This window comes from Oncorhynchus masou, unplaced genomic scaffold (genome assembly GCF_036934945.1).
Source record: "Oncorhynchus masou masou isolate Uvic2021 unplaced genomic scaffold, UVic_Omas_1.1 unplaced_scaffold_1812, whole genome shotgun sequence".
NCBI lineage: Eukaryota > Metazoa > Chordata > Actinopteri > Salmoniformes > Salmonidae > Oncorhynchus > Oncorhynchus masou.
This window is the reverse complement of record NW_027008329.1, coordinates 89,427-110,388: the sequence shown is the minus strand read 5'-3', so window position 1 is coordinate 110,388 and position 20,962 is coordinate 89,427. Positions and strand designations below refer to the sequence as shown.

The window sequence follows — 20,962 nt, the reverse complement described above, 5'->3', positions numbered from 1 at the left end:
GAGGGAATCACATGGTAACGCATCACCCTCACCATGGTAACGCATCAGAGGGAATCACAGTGCACCCTCACCATGGTAACGCATCAGAGGGAATCACAGTGCACCCTCACCATGGTAACGCATCAGAGGGAATCACAGTGCACCCTCACCATGGTAACGCATCAGAGGGAATCACAGTGCACCCTCACCATGGTAACGCATCAGAGGGAATCACAGTGCACCCTCACCATGGTAACGCATCAGAGGGAATCACAGTGCACCCTCACCATGGTAACGCATCAGAGGGAATCACAGTGCACCCTCACCATGGTAACGCATCAGAGGGAATCACAGTGCACCCTCACCATGGTAACGCATCAGAGGGAATCACAGTGCACCCTCACCATGGTAACGCATCAGAGGGAATCACAGTCAAATCACATTTTGTTTGTCACATACACATATTTAGCAGATGTTATTGTGGCTGTAGCAAAAATGGTTGTGCACCCTCACCATGGTAACGCGTCAGAGGGAATCACAGTCAAATCACATTTTGTTTGTCACATACACATATTTAGCAGATGTTATTGTGGCTGTAGCAAAAATGGTTGTGCAGCCTCACCATGGTAACTCGTCAGAGGGAATCACAGTGCACCAGAAGCAGCACTACAAGTTTAATTAAAGGGGACATTACACCACTGTTCAACCTCAGTCATCATCTCCAGTATACAACTTAGTTTGTCCCGAATGGCATCCCTTATATTTAACCAGGCAAGTCAGTTAAGAACACATTCTTATTTACAATGACGGCCTACAGAGGAACATTGGGTTAAACTGCCTTGTTCGGGGGCAGAACAACAGATTTTTACCTTGTCAGCTCGGGGAATCCAATCTCGCAACCTTTCAGTTACTGGCCCAACACAAACCACTAGGTTACCTGCCGCCCCTACACTCTAACCACTAGGCTACCTGCCGCCCCTACACTCTAACCACTAGGCTACCTGCCGCCCCTACACTCTAACCCCTAGGCTACCTGCCGCCCCTACACTCTAACCCCTAGGCTACCTGCCGCCCCTACACTCTAACCCCTAGGCTACCTGCCGCCCCTACACTCTAACCCCCAGGCTACCTGCCGCCCCTACACTCTAACCACTAGGCTACCTGCCGCCCCTACACTCTAACCACTAGGCTACCTGCCGCCCCTACACTCCAACCACTAGGCTACCTGAAGCCTCTACACTCTAACCACTAGGCTACCTGCCGCCTCTACACTCTAACCACTAGGCTACCTGCCGCCTCTACACTCTAACCACTAGGCTACCTGAAACCTCTACACTCTAACCACTAGGCTACCTGCCGCCTCTACACTCTAACCACTAGGCTACTTGCCGCCTCTACACTCTAACCACTAGGCTACCTGAAGCCTCTACACTCTAACCACTAGGCTACCTGAAGCCTCTACACTCTAACCACTAGGCTACCTGCCGCCTCTACACTCTAACCACTAGGCTACCTGCCGCCTCTACACTCTAACCACTAGGCTACCTGAAACCTCTACATAGACCACAGTGGTGGATTTCCTCTAAATTAAAAAATAAATGAGAGAAAAAAAAAGAGACAAGATATTTAATCATTCAATCTACGCAATTATAAACAACCAACCTCAGGACAGGTGGGAAAGAATTAACCTATTCATGAACAATTCAACAAATTGACAATTTAAAACAACATTTAGTCACAAACAAACATAAAACATCCTTCAGGCCATTGGTTACATGAGAGGGACCAATGAAGCGATAGCCCTTTTATGCTAAACAATGGTTTAAACCTACAGGAGGGTATCTCTCCAGGAACAGGGTTGGAGTTTAAACCTACAGGAGGGTCATCTCCAGGAACAGGGTTGGAGTTTAAACCTACAGGAGGGTATCTCTCCAGGAACAGGGTTGGAGTTTAAACCTACAGGAGGCTAATCTCTCCAGGAACAGGGTTGGAGTTTAAACCTACAGGAGGGTGTCTCTCCAGGAACAGGGTTGGAGTTTAAACCTACAGGAGGGTGTCTCTCCAGGAACAGGGTTGGAGTTAAAACCTACAGGAGGCTAATCTCTCCAGGAACAGGGTTGGAGTTTAAACCTACAGGAGGGTTTCTCTCCAGGAACAGGGTTGGAGTTTAAACCTACAGGAGGGTATCTCTCCAGGAACAGGGTTGGAGTTTAAACCTACAGGAGGGTGTCTCTCCAGGAACAGGGTTGGAGTTAAAACCTACAGGAGGTAATCTCTCCAGGAACAGGGTTGGAGTTAAAACCTACAGGAGGGTGTCTCTCCAGGAACAGGGTTGGAGTTAAAACCTACAGGAGGTAATCTCTCCAGGAACAGGGTTGGAGTTTAAACCTACAGGAGGGTAATCTCTCCAGGAACAGGGTTGGAGTTAAAACCTACAGGAGGTAATCTCTCCAGGAACAGGGTGATTACAGTTATTACCACTGACCCCCATAACAGAAAAACACACAACCTCTTCCCTTCAATATGAATTACCCTCATTATATATATATATATATATATATATATATATTTATAAACTGGGTGGTTCGAGCCCTGAATGCTGATTGGCTAATAGCCGTGGTATATCAGACCGTATACCACGGGTATGACAACATGACGTTGTTAACCAGTTTATAATAGCAATAAGGCTTCTCGGGGGTTTGTGGTATTTTTTATATATATATATTTTATTTATTTAAACTTTATTTAACTCGGCAAGTCAGTTAATAAGAACAAATTCTTATTTACAATGACGGCCTAGGAACAGTGGGTTAACTGACTTGTTCAGAACGACAGCTCGGGGATTCGATCTAGCAACCTGTCGGTTTCTGTCCCAACGCTCTAACCACTAGGCTACTCCATGTTGTGTTGTTCCTAAGAACAGCCCTCAGCCGTGGTATATTGGCCATATACCACACCCCCTCGGGCCTTATTGCCTAAACATACCACTTTAATTAAGACATTAGGAGAAACCATCCAACATTATACAGAACTTGGTCTGCGTCCCCAATGGTAACCCATTCCCTATATAATGCACTGCTGTTGACCAGAGCTCTATGGGGCTTCCTACGGACCCGGGTCAAAAGTAGTTCACTATAATATAGGGGATAGTGAGCCTTTTGAGACACACGCACACATTAAGACATTGTGTTGTCTGGCTCACAGATGGCTGCCTGTTGCTATGATATTGTGGGCTACACTGGCATCCATCCCGTTGCTATGATACTGTGGGCTACGCTGGCATCCATCCCGTTGCTATGATACTGTGGGCTACACTGGCATCCATCCCGTTGCTATGATACTGTGGGCTACGCTGGCATCCATCCCGTTGCTATGATACTGTGGGCTACGCTGGCATCCATCCCGTTGCTATGATACTGTGGGCTACGCTGGCATCCATCCCGTTGCTATGATACTGTGAGCTACGCTGGCATCCATCCCGTTGCTATGATACTGCGGGCTACGCTGGCATCCATCCCGTTGCCATGATACTGCGAGCTACGCTGGCATCCATCCCGTTGCTATGATACTGCGGGCTACACTGACATTATATTCCCTTCACAGTGGGCCCCATAAGGAGCCATTTGGGTGGCAGGCCATAGTATCTCCTCATTTATGGCACTTGGCACCCTATTCCCTACATAGTGCACTACTTTTGACCAGAGTCACTATGGGTAGTGCACTATAAAGGAAATAGGGGGCCATTTAAAAGCCACATCCTGTGTTTAAACGGTGCAGTCTCTCCGGGAACGGGGTTATGCACTACCCCATAGGGACTCTGGTCAGAAGTAGTGCACTACCCCATAGGGACTCTGAAGTAGTGCACTACCCCCCATAGGGACTCTGAAGTAGTGCACTACACCCCATAGGGACTCTGGTCAGAAGTAGTGCACTACCCCCCATAGGGACTCTGGTCAGAAGTAGTGCACTACCCCCCATAGGGACTCTGGTCAGAAGTAGTGCACTACCCCCCATAGGGACTCTGGTCAGAAGTAGTGCACTACCCCATAGGGACTCTGAAGTAGTGCACTACCCCCCATAGGGACTCTGAAGTAGTGCACTACACCCCATAGGGACTCTGGTCAGAAGTAGTGCACTACCCCCATAGGGACTCTGGTCAGAAGTAGTGCACTACCCCATAGGGACTCTGAAGTAGTGCACTACCCCCCATAGGGACTCTGAAGTAGTGCACTACCCCCATAGGGACTCTGGTCAGAAGTAGTGCACTACCCCCATAGGGACTCTGGTCAGAAGTAGTGCACTACCCCCCATAGGGACTCTGGTCAGAAGTAGTGCACTACCCCCCATAGGGACTCTGGTCAGAAGTAGTGCACTACCCCCCATAGGGACTCTGAAGTAGTGCACTACCCCCCATAGGGACTCTGGTCAGAAGTAGTGCACTACACCCCATAGGGACTCTGGTCAGAAGTAGTGCACTACCCCCCATAGGGACTCTGAAGTAGTGCACTACCCCCCATAGGGACTCTGAAGTAGTGCACTACCCCCATAGGGACTCTGAAGTAGTGCACTACCCCCATAGGGACTCTGAAGTAGTGCACTACCCCCATAGGGACTCTGAAGTAGTGCACTACCCCCCATAGGGACTCTGAAGTAGTGCACTACCCCCATAGGGACTCTGAAGTAGTGCACTACCCCCCCATAGGGACTCTGAAGTAGTGCACTACCCCCCATAGGGACTCTGAAGTAGTGCACTACCCCCATAGGGACTCTGAAGTAGTGCACTACCCCCCATAGGGACTCTGAAGTAGTGCACTACCCCCCATAGGGACTCTGAAGTAGTGCACTACCCCCCATAGGGACTCTGAAGTAGTGCACTACCCCCCATAGGGACTCTGAAGTAGTGCACTACCCCCCATAGGGACTCTGAAGTAGTGCACTACCCCCCATAGGGACTCTGAAGTAGTGCACTATCCCCCATAGGGACTCTGAAGTAGTGCACTACCCCCCATAGGGACTCTGGTCAGAAGTAGTGCACTACGTAGGGAGCCGGCCAGTCCTTCACGGCCCTTGTGTGTCCGGGTGCATCAGCTGCTGCACCACCAGGTCTATGTTGATGATGGGGTTGAAATACAGAGCCCAGTAGAACAGACAGTTACACACAAACTGAGGGATCACCGGCCAGAACAGGGCGAAGGCAAAACCCTGGGAGGACATCCTCCACAGGTGACCCCACATCTTCTGAGGGAGACTCCTGGAGGAGAGAGAGGGAGACTTCACTACATTACACAACTAACTATGCAGAGATGGTGGAGAGAGAGAGACTTCACTACGTTACACAACTAACTATGCAGAGATGGGGGAGAGAGAGAGACTTCACTACATTACACAACTAACTATGCAGAGATGGGGGAGAGAGAGAGACTTCACTACATTACACAACTAACTATGCAGAGATGGTGGAGAGGTAGTGAGGGAGAGAGAGAGGGGGGTGGTGAGGGAGGAGAGAGAGGGGTAGTGAGGGATGAGATGAGGGAGAGAGAGGGGTAGTGAGGGATGAGATGAGGGGGTGAGGGGTAGTGAGGGATGAGATGAGGGGGTGAGGGGTAGTGAGGGATGAGATGAGGGGGTGAGGGGTAGTGAGGGATGAGATGAGGGGGTGAGGGGTAGTGAGGGATGAGATGAGGGGAGAGAGGGGTAGTGAGGGATGAGATGAGGGGAGAGAGAGGTAGTGAGGGATGAGATGAGGGGGGAGAGAGAGGTAGTGAGGGATGAGATGAGGGGGAGAGAGAGGTAGTGAGGGATGAGATGAGGGGGAGAGAGAGGTAGTGAGGGATGAGATGAGGGGGAGAGAGAGGTAGTGAGGGATGAGATGAGATGAGGGGGAGAGAGGTAGTGAGGGATGAGATGAGGGGGAGAGAGAGGTAGTGAGGGATGAGATGAGATGAGGGGGAGAGAGAGGTAGTGAGGGATGAGATGAGGGGGAGAGAGAGGTAGTGAGGGATGAGATGAGGGGGGAGAGAGAGGTAGTGAGGGATGAGATGAGGGGGGAGAGAGGTAGTGAGGGATGAGATGAGGGGGAGAGAGAGGTAGTGAGGGATGAGATGAGGGGGAGAGAGAGGTAGTGAGGGATGAGATGAGGGGGAGAGAGAGGTAGTGAGGGATGAGATGAGGGGGAGAGAGAGGTAGTGAGGGATGAGATGAGGGGGAGAGAGGGGTAGTGAGGGATGAGATGAGGGGGGAGAGAGGGGTAGTGAGGGATGAGATGAGGGGGAGAGAGGGGTAGTGAGGGATGAGATGAGGGGAGAGGGGTAGTGAGGGGAGAGAGAGGTAGAGAGGGATGAGATGAGGAGAGAGAGAGAGGTAGTGAGGGATGAGATGAGGAGAGAGAGAGAGGTAGTGAGGGATGAGATGAGGAGAGAGAGAGAGGTAGTGAGGGATGAGATGAGGAGAGAGAGAGGTAGTGAGGGATGAGATGAGGGAGAGGGATGAGATGAGGGGAGAGAGAGGAGATGAGGGGAGAGGAAGAGATGAGGGGAGAGGAAGAGATGAGGGGAGAGGAAGAGATGAGGGGAGAGGAAGAGATGAGGGGAGAGGAAGAGATGAGGGGAGAGAGGGGTAGTGAGGGATGAGATAAGTAGAGAGGAAGGGATGAGGAGAGAGGTAGTGAGGGATGAGATAAGTAGAGAGGAAGGGATGAGTGTGAGAGAGGGACAGAAAGAGGGGTGGATAATTCAGGGTAAAGTATGCGAGAGGATTAGAGAGAACGAAAGAAAGGGGCTCGTCGGAGACAGTGAGACGGACAGAGAGAAACGCGGTACCTGATCTCAGCTCGGTTATAGAGCCTCCACAGGACACAGCCCTCCAGCACAGACAGCAGCATGGCGTTGACGATGATGAACCGTGACGTCCAGTAGTGAACCGACAGCCAATCCCAGGCAAACTCAGCGATCAGCTGGTACGGAAGGAGGAGGTACTTAACTAGGAACTCCGCCCACTGGCGCCAGCTGGGGTGCCCCTGGAGGGAGAGAGAGAGAGGGGGTGGGAGAGAGGGGAGTGGGGGGAGAGAGAGAGGGGGCGGGGGGAGAGAGGGGGGCGGAGGGAGAGAGAGGGGGGGGGCGGAGGGAGAGAGAGGGGGAGCAGAGAGAGAGAGGGGGGCAGAGAGAGAGAGGGGGGGCAGAGAGAGAGAGGGGGGGCAGAGAGAGAGAGGGGGGCGGAGAGAGAGAGGGGGGGGAGAGAGAGAGAGAGGGGGGGAGAGAGAGAGAGAGAGGGGGCGGAGAGAGAGAGAGGGGGTGGAGAGAGAGAGAGGGGGCGGGAGAGAGAGAGGGGGGGCGGAGAGAGAGAGAGGGGGGGCGGAGGGGGGGGAGAGCAGGGGGGTTGGGGGGAGAAATACCAATATCGTCAGTATGACCAGACTACATCTACAGTAGTCTACGTCTAGTTGTCTATGACCAGACTACATCTACAGTAGTCTACGTCTAGTTGTCTATGACCAGACTACATCTACAGTAGTCTACATCTAGTTGTCTATGACCAGACTACATCTACAGTAGTCTACGTCTAGTTGTCTATGACCAGACTACATCTACAGTAGTCTACGTCTAGTTGTCTATGACCAGACTACATCTACAGTAGTCTACGTCTAGTTGTCTATGACCAGACTACATCTACAGTAGTCTACGTCTAGTTGTCTATGACCAGACTACATCTACAGTAGTCTACGTCTAGTTGTCTATGACCAGACTACATCTACAGTAGTCTACGTCTAGTTGTCTATGACCAGACTACATCTACAGTAGTCTACGTCTAGTTGTCTATGACCAGACTACATCTACAGTAGTCTACGTCTAGTTGTCTATGACCAGACTACATCTACAGTAGTCTACATCTAGTTGTCTATGACCAGCCATACTGACTACATCTACAGTAGTCTACGTCTAGTTGTCTATGACCAGACTACATCTACAGTAGTCTACATCTAGTTGTCTATGACCAGACTACATCTACAGTAGTCTACGTCTAGTTGTCGTCTATGTCTGGAGTCGTACCGACACGCCTACCTTTATTTATCAAATAAATACAATCCTACATGACAGTTGAGCCGTCCAATGGTACCTGCTGGTTGAGGGGGAGGCTGTCCTCCATTGGCTCGCTGGTGCGTGAGAGGGCGGGACAGCAGGTGTGCAGGAAGGGGAGGAAAGTTTCGGAGTAGTCGAAGAGGTAGAGGTAGAGGATGGTGAGGCGAGGAGAACTCTTCAAAGCGTAGAGCAGGAACAGAGATTTACCTGCATTCACAGCCTGGTGGGGGGTTGAGAGACGGTGGGAGAGAGGAGAGGGGTAGACAGAGGGAGAGAGGAGAGAGGGAGAGAGGTAGACAGAGGGAGAGAGGAGAGCGGTAGACAGAGGGAGAGAGGAGAGCGGTAGACAGAGGGAGAGAGGAGAGCGGTAGACAGAGGGAGAGAGGAGAGAGGAGAGAGGAGAGCGGTAGACAGAGGGAGAGAGGAGAGCGGTAGACAGAGGGAGAGAGGAGAGAGGTAGACAGAGGGAGAGAGGAGAGAGGTAGAGAGGTAGACAGAGGGAGAGAGGTAGACAGAGGGAGAGAGGTAGACAGAGGGAGAGAGGAGAGAGGTAGACAGAGGGAGAGAGGTAGACAGAGGGAGAGAGGTAGACAGAGGGAGAGAGGTAGACAGAGGGAGAGAGGAGAGGGGTAGACAGAGGGAGAGAGGAGAGGGGTAGACAGAGGGAGAGAGGAGAGGGGTAGACAGAGGGAGAGAGACAGTTCAAACCATCATTAAACCCTAAATGACTTATCAAATGATGCACACAGCATATCTTAACGGGTTTACTTCAACCAGAGTAAAGTATTTATTACTTAAGAAAGCTAACGTTTAAGTTCCTTGCTCAGAACATGAGAACATATGAAAGCTGGTGGTTCTTTTTAACATGAGTCTTCAATATTCCCAGGTAAGAAGTTTTAGGTTGTAGTTATTATAGGACTATTTCCCTCTATACCATTTGTATTTCATTAACCTTTTTTGACTATTAGATGTTCTTATAGGCACTTTAGTATTGCCAGTGTAACAGTATAGCTTCCGTCCCTCTCCTCGCTCCTCCCTGGGCTCGAACTAGCAACACAACGACAATTAGCGCGCGCTAACTAGCTAGCCATTTCACTTCAGTTACACGAGCCTCATCTCAGGAGTTGATAGGCTTGAAGTCATAAACAGCGCAATGCTTGAAACACAACGAAGAGCTGCTGGCAAAACGCAAGAACGTGCTGTTTGAATGAATGTTTACGCGCCTGCTTCTGCCTACCACCGCTCAGTCAGATACTTAGATACTTGTATGCTCAGTCAGATACTTGTATGCTCAGTCAGATACTTAGATACTTGTATGCCTAGTCAGATACTTGTATGCTCAGTCAGATACTTGTATGCTCAGTCAGATACTTGTATGCTCAGTCAGATACTTGTATGCCTAGTCAGATACTTAGATACTTGTATGCTCAGTCAGATACTTGTATGCTCAGTCAGATACTTAGATACTTGTATGCCTAGTCAGATACTTGTATGCTCAGTCAGATACTTGTATGCCTAGTCAGATACTTAGATACTTGTATGCCTAGTCAGATACTTGTATGCTCAGTCAGATACTTGTATGCTCAGTCAGATACTTGTATGCTCAGTCAGATACTTAGATACTTGTATGGCTAGTCAGATACTTAGATACTTGTATGCTCAGTCAGATACTTGTATACTCAGTCAGATACTTAGATACTTGTATGCCTAGTCAGATACTTAGATACTTGTATGGCTAGTCAGATACTTAGATACTTGTATGCTCAGTCAGATACTTAGATACTTGTATGCTCAGTCAGATACTTAGATACTTGTATGCTCAGTCAGATACTTGTATGCCTAGTCAGATACTTGTATGCTCAGTCAGATACTTAGATACTTGTATGCTCAGTCAGATACTTAGATACTTGTATGCTCAGTCAGATACTTGTATGCTCAGTCAGATACTTGTATGCTCAGTCAGATACTTAGATACTTGTATGCTCAGTCAGATACTTGTATGCTCAGTCAGATACTTAGATACTTGTATGCTCAGTCAGATACTTGTATGGCTAGTCAGATACTTGTATGCTCAGTCAGATACTTGTATGCTCAGTCAGATACTTGTATGCTCAGTCAGATACTTGTATGCTCAGTCAGATACTTGTATGCTCAGTCAGATACTTGTATGCCTAGTCAGATACTTGTATGCTCAGTCAGATACTTGTATGCTCAGTCAGATACTTGTATGCCTAGTCAGATACTTGTATGCTCAGTCAGATACTTGTATGCTCAGTCAGATACTTGTATGCTCAGTCAGATACTTGTATGCTCAGTCAGATACTTGTATGCCTAGTCAGATACTTAGATACTTGTATGCCTAGTCAGATACTTAGATACTTGTATGCTCAGTCAGATACTTGTATGCCTAGTCAGATACTTAGATACTTGTATGCTCAGTCAGATACTTAGATACTTGTATGCTCAGTCAGATACTTGTATGCCTAGTCAGATACTTAGATACTTGTATGCTCAGTCAGATACTTGTATGCCTAGTCAGATACTTAGATACTTGTATGGCTAGTCAGATACTTAGATACTTGTATGCTCAGTCAGATACTTGTATGCCTAGTCAGATACTTAGATACTTGTATGCTCAGTCAGATACTTAGATACTTGTATGCTCAGTCAGATACTTGTATGCTCAGTCAGATACTTGTATGCCTAGTCAGATACTTGTATGCTCAGTCAGATACTTAGATACTTGTATGCTCAGTCAGATACTTGTATGCTCAGTCAGATACTTGTATGCCCAGTCAGATACTTAGATACTTGTATGCTCAGTCAGATACTTGTATGCTCAGTCAGATACTTGTATGCTCAGTCAGATACTTGTATGCTCAGTCAGATACTTGTATGCTCAGTCAGATACTTAGATACTTGTATGCTCAGTCAGATACTTGTATGCTCAGTCAGATACTTGTATGCTCAGTCAGATACTTGTATGCTCAGTCAGATACTTGTATGCCTAGTCAGATACTTGTATGCCTAGTCAGATACTTGTATGCCTAGTCAGATACTTGTATGCTCAGTCAGATACTTGTATGCCTAGTCAGATACTTGTATGCCTAGTCAGAGACTTGTATGCCTAGTCAGATACTTGTATGCTCAGTCAGAGACTTGTATGCCTAGTCAGATACTTGTATGCCTAGTCAGATACTTGTATGCTCAGTCAGATACTTGTATGCTCAGTCAGATACTTGTATGCTCAGTCAGATACTTAGATACTTGTATGCTCATTCAGATACTTAGATACTTGTATGGCTAGTCAGATACTTAGATACTTGTATGCTCAGTCAGATACTTGTATGCTCAGTCAGATACTTGTATGCTCAGTCAGATACTTGTATACTCAGTTAGATACTTGTATGCCTAGTCAGATACTTGTATGCTCAGTCAGATACTTAGATACTTGTATGCTCATTCAGATACTTAGATACTTGTATGGCTAGTCAGATACTTAGATACTTGTATGCTCAGTCAGATACTTGTATACTCAGTTAGATACTTGTATGCTCAGTCAGATACTTGTATGCTCAGTCAGATACTTAGATACTTGTATGCTCAGTCAGATACTTGTATACTCAGTTAGATACTTGTATGCTCAGTCAGATACTTGTATGCTCAGTCAGATACTTAGATACTTGTATGCCTAGTCAGATACTTGTATGCCTAGTCAGATACTTGTATGCCTAGTCAGATACTTGTATGCTCAGTTAGATACTTGTATGCCTAGTCAGATACTTGTATGCTCAGTCAGATACTTAGATACTTGTATGCTCAGTCAGATACTTAGATACTTGTATGCCTAGTCAGATACGTAGATACTTGTATGCCTAGTCAGATACTTAGATACTTGTATGCCTAGTCAGATACTTAGATACTTGTATGCCTAGTCAGATACTTGTATACTTGTATGCTCAGTCAGATACTTGTATGCCTAGTCAGATACTTAGATACTTGTATGCTCAGTCAGATACTTAGATACTTGTATGCTCAGTCAGATACTTAGATACTTGTATGCCTAGTCAGATACTTGTATGCCTAGTCAGATACTTAGATACTTGTATGCCTAGTCAGATACTTGTATGCCTAGTCAGATACTTAGATACTTGTATGCTCAGTCAGATACTTAGATACTTGTATGCTCAGTCAGATACTTGTATGCCTAGTCAGATACTTAGATACTTGTATGCTCAGTCAGATACTTAGATACTTGTATGCCTAGTCAGATACTTAGATACTTGTATGCCTAGTCAGATACTTGTATGCCTAGTCAGATACTTAGATACTTGTATGGCTAGTCAGATACTTAGATACTTGTATGCTCAGTCAGATACTTAGATACTTGTATGCTCAGTCAGATACTTGTATGCCTAGTCAGATACTTAGATACTTGTATGGCTAGTCAGATACTTAGATACTTGTATGCTCAGTCAGATACTTGTATGCCTAGTCAGATACTTGTATGCCTAGTCAGATACTTAGATACTTGTATGCCTAGTCAGATACTTAGATACTTGTATGGCTAGTCAGATACTTAGATACTTGTATGCTCAGTCAGATACTTGTATGCTCAGTCAGATTATATGCAACGCAGGACACGCTAGATAATATCTAGTAATATCATCAACCATGTGTAGTTAACTAGTGATTATGATTGTTTCTATATAAGATAAGTTTAATGCTAGCGAGCAACTTACCTTGGCTTACTGCATTCGCGTAACAGGCAGGCCGTTATTGCGTTGGACTAGTTAACTGTAAGGTTGCAAGATTGGATCCCCCGAGCTGACAAGGTGAAAATCTGTCGTTTTGCCCCTCAACTCCCAGAGGTTCTGAGGTGGCTCGACCCAGGCAGTTTCTAAGTTGATATATAATAAGTGGTATTTCTGGGTTCTGTCACCTTGTACTCCCAGAGGTTCTGAGGTGGCTCGACCCAGGCAGTTTCTAAGTTGATATATAATAAGTGGTATTTCTGGGTTCTGTCACCTTGTACTCCCAGAGGTTCTGAGGTGGCTCGACCCAGGCAGTTTCTAAGTTGATATATAATAAGTGGTAATTCTGGGTTCTGTCACCTTGTACTCCCAGAGGTTCTGAGGTGGCTCGACCCAGGCAGTTTCTAAGTTGATATATAATAAGTGGTATTTCTGGGTTCTGTCACCTTGTACTCCCAGAGGTTCTGAGGTGGCTCGACCCAGGCAGTTTCTAAGTTGATATATAATAAGTGGTATTTCTGGGTTCTGTCACCTTGTACTCCCAGAGGTTCTGAGGTGGCTCGACCCAGGCAGTTTCTAAGTTGATATATAATAAGTGGTATTTCTGGGTTCTGTCACCTTGTACTCCCAGAGGTTCTGAGGTGGCTCGACCCAGGCAGTTTCTAAGTTGATATATAATAAGTGGTATTTCTGGGTTCTGTCACCTTGTACTCCCAGAGGTTCTGAGGTGGCTCGACCCAGGCAGTTTCTAAGTTGATATATAATAAGTGGTATTTCTGGGTTCTGTCACCTTGTACTCCCAGAGGTTCTGAGGTGGCTCGACCCAGGCAGTTTCTAAGTTGATATATAATAAGTGGTATTTCTGGGTTCTGTCACCTTGTACTCCCAGAGGTTCTGAGGTGGCTCGACCCAGGCAGTTTCTAAGTTGATATATAATAAGTGGTATTTCTGGGTTCTGTCACCTTGTACTCCCAGAGGTTCTGAGGTGGCTCGACCCAGGCAGTTTCTAAGTTGATATATAATAAGTGGTATTTCTGGGTTCTGTCACCTTGTACTCCCAGAGGTTCTGAGGTGGCTCGACCCCCAGCTTCTTGATCCTCTTCAGTTCAGCCATCATCGCTCTCCTATGGGCCTGGTTGTCTATGTTATAGGGAGCTCTGGTCAGCTCCTCATCACCGAGCATCAACAACAACCTGAGAGATATATCGTAAAACCATTAAATAACTGTAGGTCTCCATGGTAACTCATCACTACCTAACATCAACAATAACCTGACCATGAAAGAAAGAGAGCGAGCGTGGAGACAGAGAGAGAGGCAGACAGAGAGAGAGGCAGACAGAGAGAGAGGCAGACAGAGAGAGAGAGAGGCAGACAGAGAGAGAGAGAGGCAGGCAGACAGAGAGAGGCAGGCAGACAGAGAGAGAGGCAGGCAGACAGAGAGAGAGGCAGGCAGACAGAGAGAGAGGCAGGCAGACAGAGAGAGAGAGAGGCAGGCAGACAGAGAGAGAGAGAGGCAGGCAGAGAGAGAGGCAGGCAGACAGAGAGAGAGGCAGGCAGACAGAGAGCGAGGCAGACAGAGAGAGAGGCAGAGAGAGAGGCAGAGAGGCAGAGAGAGAGGCAGAGAGGCAGAGAGAGAGGCAGAGAGAGAGGCAGAGAGAGAGAGAGGCAGGCAGACAGAGAGAGAGGCAGGCAGACAGAGAGAGAGGCAGGCAGACAGAGAGCGAGGCAGGCAGACAGAGAGGCAGAGAGGCAGAGAGAGAGGCAGAGAGGCAGAGAGAGAGGCAGGCAGAGAGAGAGGCAGACAGAGAGAGAGGCAGACAGAGAGAGAGGCAGACAGAGAGAGAGGCAGACAGAGAGAGAGGCAGACAGAGAGAGAGGCAGACAGAGAGAGAGGCAGACAGAGAGAGAGGCAGACAGAGAGAGAGGCAGACAGAGAGAGACAGAGAGAGACAGACAGAGAGAGAGGCAGAGAGAGAGAGACAGAGAGAGAGACAGAGAGAGAGACAGAGAGAGACAGAGAGGTCCAGGGCCCCAACCAGAACAGAACCGTACTACAAACATACCACAAACTGTAAAACATTCCTCACCGTCCGTTAACGTTCTCCTGCAGGAAGGGTTCTTTATAGACAGAGGTCCAAGCCCCAAGGTGTTCCAACCAGAACAGAACCTCCTCCGGCGTCCATTTTGACACAGGCTTACTGACCAAGAGGTCATGAACCCCATCTCCACTGGACCAGTGGTACACCAGAAGCATCACCTGGTAGGAAAGACACACAGATAGGAGAGAAGTGAGACAGGTAGGAGAGACACACAGATACGAGAGACACACACATACGAGAGACACACAGATAGGAGAGAAGTGAGACAGGTAGGAGAGACACACAGATAGGAGAGAAGTGAGACGGGTAGGAGAGACACAGATAGGAGAGAAGTGAGACAGGTAGGAGAGACACACAGATAGGAGAGAAGTGAGACAGGTTGGAAAGACACAGATAGGAGAGAAGTGAGACAGGTAGGAGAGACACACAAGTAGGAGAGAAGTGAGTCAGGTAGGAGAGACACACAGATAGGAGAGAAGTGAGACAGGTTGGAAAGACACAGATAGGAGAGAAGTGAGACAGGTAGGAGAGACACACAGATACGAGAGACACACACATACGAGAGACACACAGATAGGAGAGAAGTGAGACAGGTAGGAGAGACACACAGATAGGAGAGAAGTGAGACGGGTAGGAGAGACACAGATAGGAGAGAAGTGAGACAGGTAGGAGAGACACACAGATAGGAGAGAAGTGAGACAGGTTGGAAAGACACAGATAGGAGAGAAGTGAGACAGGTAGGAGAGACACACAGGTAGGAGAGAAGTGAGTCAGGTAGGAGAGACACACAGATAGGAGAGAAGTGAGACAGGTTGGAAAGACACAGATAGGAGAGAAGTGAGACAGGTAGGAGAGACACACAGATAGGAGAGAAGTGAGACAGGTAGGAGAGACACACAGATAGGAGAGACACACAGGTAGGAGAGACACACAGATAGGAGAGAATTGAGACGGGTAGGAGAGACACACAGATAGGAGAGAAGTGAGACGGGCATAGAGGTGAGACAGACAGACAGACAGGACTGCCACGCGGAAAGATATACACAGACGTTGCTCTCTTACTGCCACATGGACAAAACAAATAGACAAAACCACACACACTGTGACCCTTCAACACATCCCCCCCAAACCCACCACGACACACTGTGACCCTTTCTGCAGCACATACAGAAAAGTAAGCTGACACACACACTACAATCATTCCTGTCCCACACACACACTACAATCATTCCTGTCCCACACACAACAATCATTCCTGTCCCCCCCCACACACTACAATCATTCCTGTCCCCCACACACACTACAATCATTCCTGTCCCCCACACACACACTACAATCATTCCTGTCCCCCACACACACACTACAATCATTCCTGTCCCCCACACACACACTACAATCATTCCTGTCCCCCACACACACACTACAATCATTCCTGTCCCTACAATCATTCCTGTCCCCCACACACACACTACAATCATTCAATCATTGTCCCACACACACCCTACCATTCCTGTCCCCCCCACACACACTACAATCATTCCTGTCCCCCCACACACACTACAATCATTCCTGTCCCCCACACACACACTACAATCATTCCTGTCCCACACACACACTACAATCACACACACTACAATCATTCCTGTCCCCCCACACACACACTACAATCATTCCTGTCCCCCACACACACACTACAATCATTCCCCACACACACACTACAATCATTCCTGTCCCCCCCACACACACACTACAATCATTCCTGTCCCCCACACACCCTACAATCACACACACTACAATCATTCCTGTCCCCCACACACACACTACAATCCACACACACACTACAATCATTCCTGTCCCCCACACACACACTACAATCATTCCTGTCCCCCCACACACACACTACAATCATTCCTGTCCCCCCCACACACACTACAATCACTGTCCCCCCACACACATCATCATTCCTGTCCCCCCACACACACACTACAATCATTCCTGTCCCCCACACACACACTACAATCATTCCTGTCCCCCACACACACACTACAATCATTCCTGTCCCCCCACACACACTACAATCATTCCTGTCCCCCACACACACACTACAATCATTCCTGTCCCCCACACACACACTACAATCATTCCTGTCCCCCACACACACACTACAATCATTCCTGTCCCCCACACACACTACAGTCATTCCTGTCCCCCACACACACACTACAATCATTCCTGTCCCACACACACACTACAATCATTCCTGTCCCCCCACACACACTACAGTCATTCCTGTCCCCCACACACACTACAATCATTCCTGTCCCCCACACACACACATTACAATCATTCCTGTCCCCCCCACACACACACTACAATCATTCCTGTCCCCCCCACACACACACTACAATCATTCCTGTCCCCCACACACTACAATCACACACACTACAATCATTCCTGTCCCCCACAAACACTACAATCATTCCTGTCCCCCACACACACTACAATCATTCCTGTCCCCCACACACACACTACAATCACACACACACTACAATCATTCCTGTCCCACACACACACTACAACATTCCTGTCCCCCACACACACTACAATCATTCCTGTCCCCCCCACACACTACAATCATTCCTGTCCCCCCCACACACACACTACAATCATTCCTGTCCCCCCACACACACTACAATCATTCCTGTCCCCCACACACACACACAATCATTCCTGTCCCCCACACACACTACAATCATTCCTGTCCCCCCACACACACTACAATCATTCCTGTCCCCCCACACACACTAATCATTCCTGTCCTGTCCCCCACACACACACTACATCATTCCTGTCATACAATCCTGTCCCCCCACACACACACTACAATCATTCCTGTCCCCCACACACACTACAATCATTCCTGTCCCCCACACACACACTACAATCATTCCTGTCCCCCACACACACACTACAATCATTCCTGTCCCCCCACACACACTACAATCATTCCTGTCCCACCCCCCACACACACACTACAATCATTCCTGTCCCCCCACACACACTACAATCATTCCTGTCCCCACACACACATCATTCCTGTACAATCATTCCTGTCCCCCCACACACACTACAATCATTCCTGTCCCCACACACACACTACAATCATTCCTGTCCCCCACACACACACTACAATCATTCCTGTCCCCCCACACACTACAATCATTCCTGTCCCCCCACACACACACTACAATCATTCCTGTCCCCCCACACACACTACAGTCATTCCTGTCCCACACACACTACAATCATTCCTGTCCCCCACACACACACTACAATCATTCCTGTCCCCCACACACACACTACAATCATTCCTGTCCCCCACACACACACTACAATCATTCCTGTCCCCCCCACACACACTACAATCATTCCTGTCCCCCACACACACACTACAATCATTCCTGTCCCCCCACACACACACTACAATCATTCCTGTCCCCCCACACACACACTACAATCATTCCTGTCCCCCACACACACTACAATCATTCCTGTCCCCCACACACACACTACAATCATTCCTGTCCCCCACCACACACACTACAATCATTCCTGTCCCCCACACACACACTACAATCATTCCTGTCCCCCACACACACTACAATCATTCCTGTCCTCACACACACTACAATCATTCCTGTCCTCACACACACTACAATCATTCCTGTCCCCCACACACACTACAATCATTCCTGTCCCCCACACACACTACAGTCATTCCTGTCCCCCACACACACACTACAATCATTCCTGTCCTCACACACACTACAATCATTCCTGTCCCCCACACACACACTACAATCATTCCTGTCCCCCACACACACTACAATCATTCCTGTCCCCCACACACACTACAATCATCATTCCTGTCCCCCACACACACACTACAATCATTCCTGTCCCCCACACACACACTACAATCATTCCTGTCCCCCACACACACACTACAATCATTCCTGTCCCCCACACACACTACAATCATTCCTGTCCCCCACACACACACTACAATCATTCCTGTCCCCCACACACACACTACAATCATTCCTGTCCCACACACACTACACACACACACACTACAATCATTCCTGTCCCCCACACACACACTACAATCATTCCTGTCCCCCACACACACACTACAATCATTCCTGTCCCCCACACACACACTACAATCATTCCTGTCCCCCACACACTACAGTCACTACACACTACATTCCTGTCCCCCACACACACACTACAATCATTCCTGTCCCCCACACACACTACAATCATTCCTGTCCCCCCCACACACACACTACAGTCATTCCTGTCCCCCACACACACACTACAATCATTCCTGTCCCCCACACACACTACAATCATTCCTGTCCCACACACACACTACAGTCATTCCTGTCCCACACACACTACAGTCATTCCTGTCCCACACACACTACAATCATTCCTGTCCCCCACACACACACTACAATCATTCCTGTCCCCCCACACACTACAGTCATTCCTGTCCCCCACACACACTACAATCATTCCTGTCCCCCATACACACACTACAATCATTCCTGTCCCACACACACTACAATCATTCCTGTCCCACACACACTACAGTCATTCCTGTCCCCCCCACACACACTACAATCATTCCTGTCCCCCACACACACACACTACAATCATTCCTGTCCCCCACACACACACACTACAATCATTCCTGTCCCCCACACACACTGATCATTCCTGTCGCTGACCTCCCCACACACACTACAATCATTCCTGTCCCCCACACACACACTACAATCATTCCTCCCCCACACACACACTACAATCATTCCTGTCCCCCCCTCGCTGACTCCTTCCCGGGTTGACCTCTCCCCGGGCCCCCCCACACACACTACAATCATTCCTGTCCCACACACACTGATTCCTGTCCTACAATCATTCCTGTCCCCCCACACACACACACTACAATCATTCCTGACCTCCCCTGTCCCACACACACTACAGTCATTCCTGTCCCCCCCACACCCTACCTCCTGCTGTCCCCCACACACACACACTACAATCATTCCCTGACTCCTTCTCGCTGACCCTCTCCCGCTGACCTCTCCCCGGGCCCCCTCGGACCTCTCTCCCCCCCCTCGCTGACTCCTTCCCACTGACCTCTCCCGGGCCCCCCGCTGACTCCTTCCCTGACCTCTCCCCAGGCCCCCTCGCTGACTCCTTCCCGCTGACCTCTCCCCGGGCCCCCTCGCTGACTCCTTCCCGTTGACCTCTCCCCATGCCCCCCTCGCTGACTCCTTCCCGTTGACCTCTCCCCAGGCCCCCCTCGCTGACTCCTTCCCTGACCTCTCCCCAGGTCCCCCTCGCTGACTCCTTCCCGTTGACCTCTCCCCAGGTCCCCCTCACTGACCTCTCCCCAGGCCCCCCTCGCTGACTCCTTCCCGCTGACCTCTCCCCATCAAAGCCCCTCCCTCTCTCTTACCGCGACACAGGTGAGTGCAGTGAGAACTCCAGAGAAGAACCCTCCTGCTCCTCTACCAGGACTGGTCTTGGGGATTCCTCTGGCTGCCTGATCACCATACCTACAGACAGGAGACACACAGACAGGTGACACACAGACAGACACACAGACAGACAGGAGACACACAGACAGACAGGAGACACACAGACAGACAGACAGACAGGAGACACACAGACAGACAGACACACAGACAGACAGACAGGAGACACACAGACAGACAGACAGGAGACACACAGACAGACAGACAGGAGACACACAGACAGACAGACAGACAGGAGACACACAGACAGACAGACAGACAGGAGACACACAGACAGACAGACAGACAGGAGACACACAGACAGACAGACAGACAGGAGACACACAGACAGACAGACAGACAGGAGACACACAGACAGACAGACAGACAGGAGACACACAGACAGACAGACAGACAGGAGACACACAGACAGACAGACAGACAGGAGACACACAGACAGACAG

At 48.8% G+C, this 20,962-nt stretch overlaps 1 protein-coding gene and 1 long non-coding RNA gene across 2 annotated transcripts in view; both read right to left on the bottom strand.

Moving 5' to 3' along the window:
- Positions 1-1,589: 1,589 nt before the first annotated feature.
- LOC135532317 (uncharacterized) lies at positions 1,590-4,514 on the bottom strand. The gene is made up of 2 exons (XR_010454334.1): positions 1,893-4,514; positions 1,590-1,850 (listed from the first exon to the last, which is right to left on the bottom strand). It is a non-coding gene; the product is annotated as an uncharacterized LOC135532317 (long non-coding RNA).
- A 224-nt stretch (positions 4,515-4,738) lies between these two features.
- LOC135532316 (bifunctional apoptosis regulator-like) overlaps positions 4,739-20,962 on the bottom strand; it is a 29,480-nt gene continuing 13,256 nt past the window's right edge. Inside the window, exons 4-9 of the mRNA XM_064959885.1 lie at positions 20,441-20,540; positions 14,896-15,065; positions 13,857-14,001; positions 8,092-8,274; positions 6,798-6,994; positions 4,739-5,230 (exon numbers count right to left, since the gene is read on the bottom strand). Of these exons, the coding sequence (XP_064815957.1) occupies positions 5,038-5,230; positions 6,798-6,994; positions 8,092-8,274; positions 13,857-14,001; positions 14,896-15,065; positions 20,441-20,540 (988 nt within the window). The 3' untranslated portion in view covers positions 4,739-5,037. The remainder of the gene's footprint in view (positions 5,231-6,797; positions 6,995-8,091; positions 8,275-13,856; positions 14,002-14,895; positions 15,066-20,440; positions 20,541-20,962) is intronic.